This window comes from Diabrotica undecimpunctata, chromosome 10, assembly GCF_040954645.1.
Source record: "Diabrotica undecimpunctata isolate CICGRU chromosome 10, icDiaUnde3, whole genome shotgun sequence".
In the NCBI taxonomy this organism is placed as follows: Eukaryota; Metazoa; Arthropoda; class Insecta; order Coleoptera; family Chrysomelidae; genus Diabrotica; species Diabrotica undecimpunctata.
Window position 1 is genome coordinate 3,878,539 of NC_092812.1, and position 3,750 is coordinate 3,882,288.

Genomic DNA, 3,750 nt, shown 5'->3' on the forward strand with positions numbered 1-3,750 from the left:
ACTAAGCGTTGGAACTAGGTTGTTTGAATAGAAATTATAAACTGCTCTTCTAATTACCTCAGCGTTTTTTATTACCGTCTTCTGGATTTGGATTATCTTCTTTTACTGTTTGATAAACATTCCTAATAATTTATTTGACATCATCAGATAAATGTAAACGTGTTTTAAACTTAACACAAGTTTCACCGAATCCTGACATTTTACTTGAATAGTGACCTAACTACCGATCTAAATGCAAGAAAATATCTGCCTGAATGTGCAAATATCAAACTTAAATATGTTTGCCCCCTTTTATAATGTTTCCTAACTTATGTTTTCTAGAAAAATAAATGATACCTAATTATACTTAAATACTTATTAGCACGAGAATTATATTGTGTAAAGCTATAGAATTTTATAAAACGTATGCTTTATTTTTAACTAATATACTTGCTAATGATTTTTTAATTTTCTTTTATTTAAATATAGAAAGCTTCATTGGCGAAATTTCATTTTATTTAAAGTGAAAACGACATAAAACAGATAATATTCTAACTCCATAAAATTCAAGTAATGAGCCCATTAAACATGAAAATTGTTTGTGATCGTTAATAATAATTGAGGGGCTGAGAGGAAAAGTGGTACAAGTGACATTTTGTATAAAAGTGAGATATGTGCATGAGTGGCTAGAGGATGTTGAGATTTATTAATATAAAAATGGTACAAGTACAAAACACACTACAGTACGGACATCTGTATGTGAGAAGTAAAAGCTCTCACCAATTTCTGGTAATGGTTTTCTGTATAAGTGGTCCAAGGTTACATGTCCCACTTTTGTTCTAAACCTTATGTAGTTGTTTGTGACAGCCACGTTTTAAAAGTGTGCAGGAATATTAATACAATTTGTGAAATAGCCTTAAAATAATGCAAGGTAAGTCTTCAATGCGCTTTATATTTTTTCAATTGTTATTTTATAGGGTTATTTTATTTATCTATGTCTTCAAAAAGTAGTAGTTGAAAGAAACTTATAGCATAACCTTAAAATGTTTCTTTTTTGTTTCAGAATCTGACAGTTATTCGGAATATGACGATTCAGAAGAGGACAGAAACTATAGTCCAATAGAAGAAAGTAGTAGCGATAGTAATCATGATCTACAAAACATTGCAGATGTTCATTTAAACAAGTCATTAAAGAAAAAGGGCAAAAATCGTTTGAGATATAGCGATTTAGATAAGAGGCAAGTAAGAAAACGAAAAAGAAATGCAGGTGAGGAATACGTAGGCTATAAAAACAAGTTAGTAAAAGCAAGAAGTTTGCAAAATTATATACATACTTGCAGATTTCAGTGTCAAAAATTCACCGATGAAGAAAGACAGGAAATATTTAACCAATTCTGGGGTCTAGGAAATTGGAATCTGCAGAATGCATTCATTACGTCTTGTACAGAGATCGCTTTGCCCAAACGACGACGTACAGAAGCTGTTACTAATAAAGGAAAGAGCGTTACTATCAAACTAAAAAATATGAGAGTTTGCAAAATGTTTTTCTTAAAAACTTTGGATATCAGCAATGGACGTTATTCGAGAATTTTAAATGGGATATCTGACGTTGGAATCACCGCTGTTGATAAAAGAGGAAGAGCTCCATGTCCTAATAAACTATCACAGGATGTAATTGATAAGGTAAAACGACATATTGATATGTTTCCAAAATATATCAGCCATTACACCAGACATTACAATCCCCGTAGACGGTACCTTCCTTCATTTTTGACCATAAGAAAAATGTATAAGTGTTACCTAGAGCATTGTCAAGAAAATAACGAAGCTCCTGTCAAGGAATGGTTCTACAGGAGAGTGTTTAATACCGAATTTAATCTAAGTTTTCATCATCCCTTGTCCGATACTTGTAATAAGTGCGATAAGTTCGAAACATCAATAAAATCATGCACAAGTGAGTCAGATAAAAAGAAAATAATGTGCGAGAGAGAGCTTCATCACCGAAAAGCCGAATCGGGAATACAAGCCAAAAAAGAGGCAAAAATAGTGGCTGAAACTTCAAGGAATGAAGAAGTGGTATCAGTTTGTTTCGATCTACAAAAAACTTTACCTACACCAGCACTTACAACCAACAAAGTGTTTTATATGCGAGTATTATGGACATATAATTTTGGAGTCCATAATTTGGGCAAGAAATGTGCTTCAATGTATATGTGGGATGAATCGGTAGCATCCAGAGGCTCTATGGAAGTTTCTTTATGTCTTTGGAAATTTATTGCTGGTCTTAATCAAAATACACGACATCATATTGCATTTAGTGATTCTTGTTCGGGACAAAATAAGAATAAAAATATTGTGAAATTTTTTATGTATGTGGTTAAAGAAACTCAGCTAGAAATAATAGACCACAAATTCCTTGAACCGGGACATACCTTCATGGAATGCGATGAAGATTTCGGAGTTATTGAAAAGTACAAAAAGCAAGTACCTTATATTTTTGTACCCAGTGAGTGGATGAATGCTGTGAGAAACAGTTCTAAGAAGTTTAAATGTGAAGAAATGAAGATGGAGCACTTCATTTCACTCGAAAACTTCAACGAGTACGTGCAGGAAAATATTAAAAAGGATGATGAGAATAATCAGATAAAATGGAGAGAAATAAAATGGATTCGGTTTGAGAAGAAAGACCCATTTACTATGAAATTCAAGTACACTCTTAATGAAGAGACTGAATTTATAACTGTTAACTGTATGAAGAAGATGCGTGGAAGACCACCTCAGAATATTAGTCTTAGCCAACTGAATAGTTCACCCATGAGTCTGAAGTATGAAAAATGGAAGAATTTACAAGACCTACTATGCTTTGTGCCACCAATTTACCATCAATTTTACAATCAGCTCAATCACACTGCGAAGAAGGGAAAACAAGGTCAGAAAAAGAAGCCAATGCAACCTGAAGAAAGAAAAGAGAAGGACAATGAAGATGACGATGAGGTAGACGACAATGATAAAATACTTTTGAGCGACTATGATGATGAGGAAGATATTTAGCTCAGTTGGTAGCACGTCTATATAATATCATTTCGTTATTATTTTTATGCATTTTTTGTTCCTGTATTTTTGTGCAATATACATTTTGTTTTCGTATCTAATGTAGCTTCTTAAATAAATGTTCAAAAAATTACGTGTATTTCTTTTATAAAAGATATTATTTATTTATTTACTCATGGTAATATTTACTTGTACCATTTTTACTCTAAACAACAAAAATGGTACATGTACATTTTGTAAAAAATGTTTCAAAAAAACTAAATGTATATGATTGTAAAAACTGCACATGAAAACATTAAGAACTTACTAATAATAATATCTTGATTAGATTTTAAAATTTTGTTTGGTCTTTTTGTGCCACTACTTAAACTTTAACTCTCATTTTCTCAAAACTATCTAAATGTCACTTGTACCACTTTTCCTCTCAGCCCCTCAATTGATTCCAAAAAAATTTAATTTCAGATGAGTAAATCAGATGAGTAAGCTAAGATGACTAATTTGTGTATACCAAAATTTTTTTATTACGAAGCATTGTGTAGAAATTTTAATTTTAACAATTTATTTGCACTGATAGGTAACGAGTCAGTTCTGTAAATAATATACAGTCCGGTCATAGTAAGCTGTTCCAAAACTATTGCTACCCGTCGCAAAGACAATTGAGGGATTAGTAACATCAATAGGTGTTGTTAATTATTATAATACTGCGGTCGACTGGGTGAT

The 3,750-nt window shown here is 31.9% G+C and overlaps 1 protein-coding gene across 1 annotated transcript; it reads left to right on the forward strand.

Annotated features, from left to right (window-relative positions):
- Positions 1 to 595: 595 nt before the first annotated feature.
- On the forward strand, positions 596 to 3,462 carry LOC140452153 (uncharacterized). The gene is made up of 2 exons (XM_072546244.1): positions 596 to 910; positions 1,043 to 3,462. Exons 1-2 carry the CDS (start codon positions 904 to 906, stop codon positions 3,028 to 3,030), a joined length of 1,995 nt encoding a protein of 664 aa, XP_072402345.1. The 5' UTR covers positions 596 to 903; the 3' UTR covers positions 3,031 to 3,462.
- Positions 3,463 to 3,750: the final 288 nt, after the last annotated feature.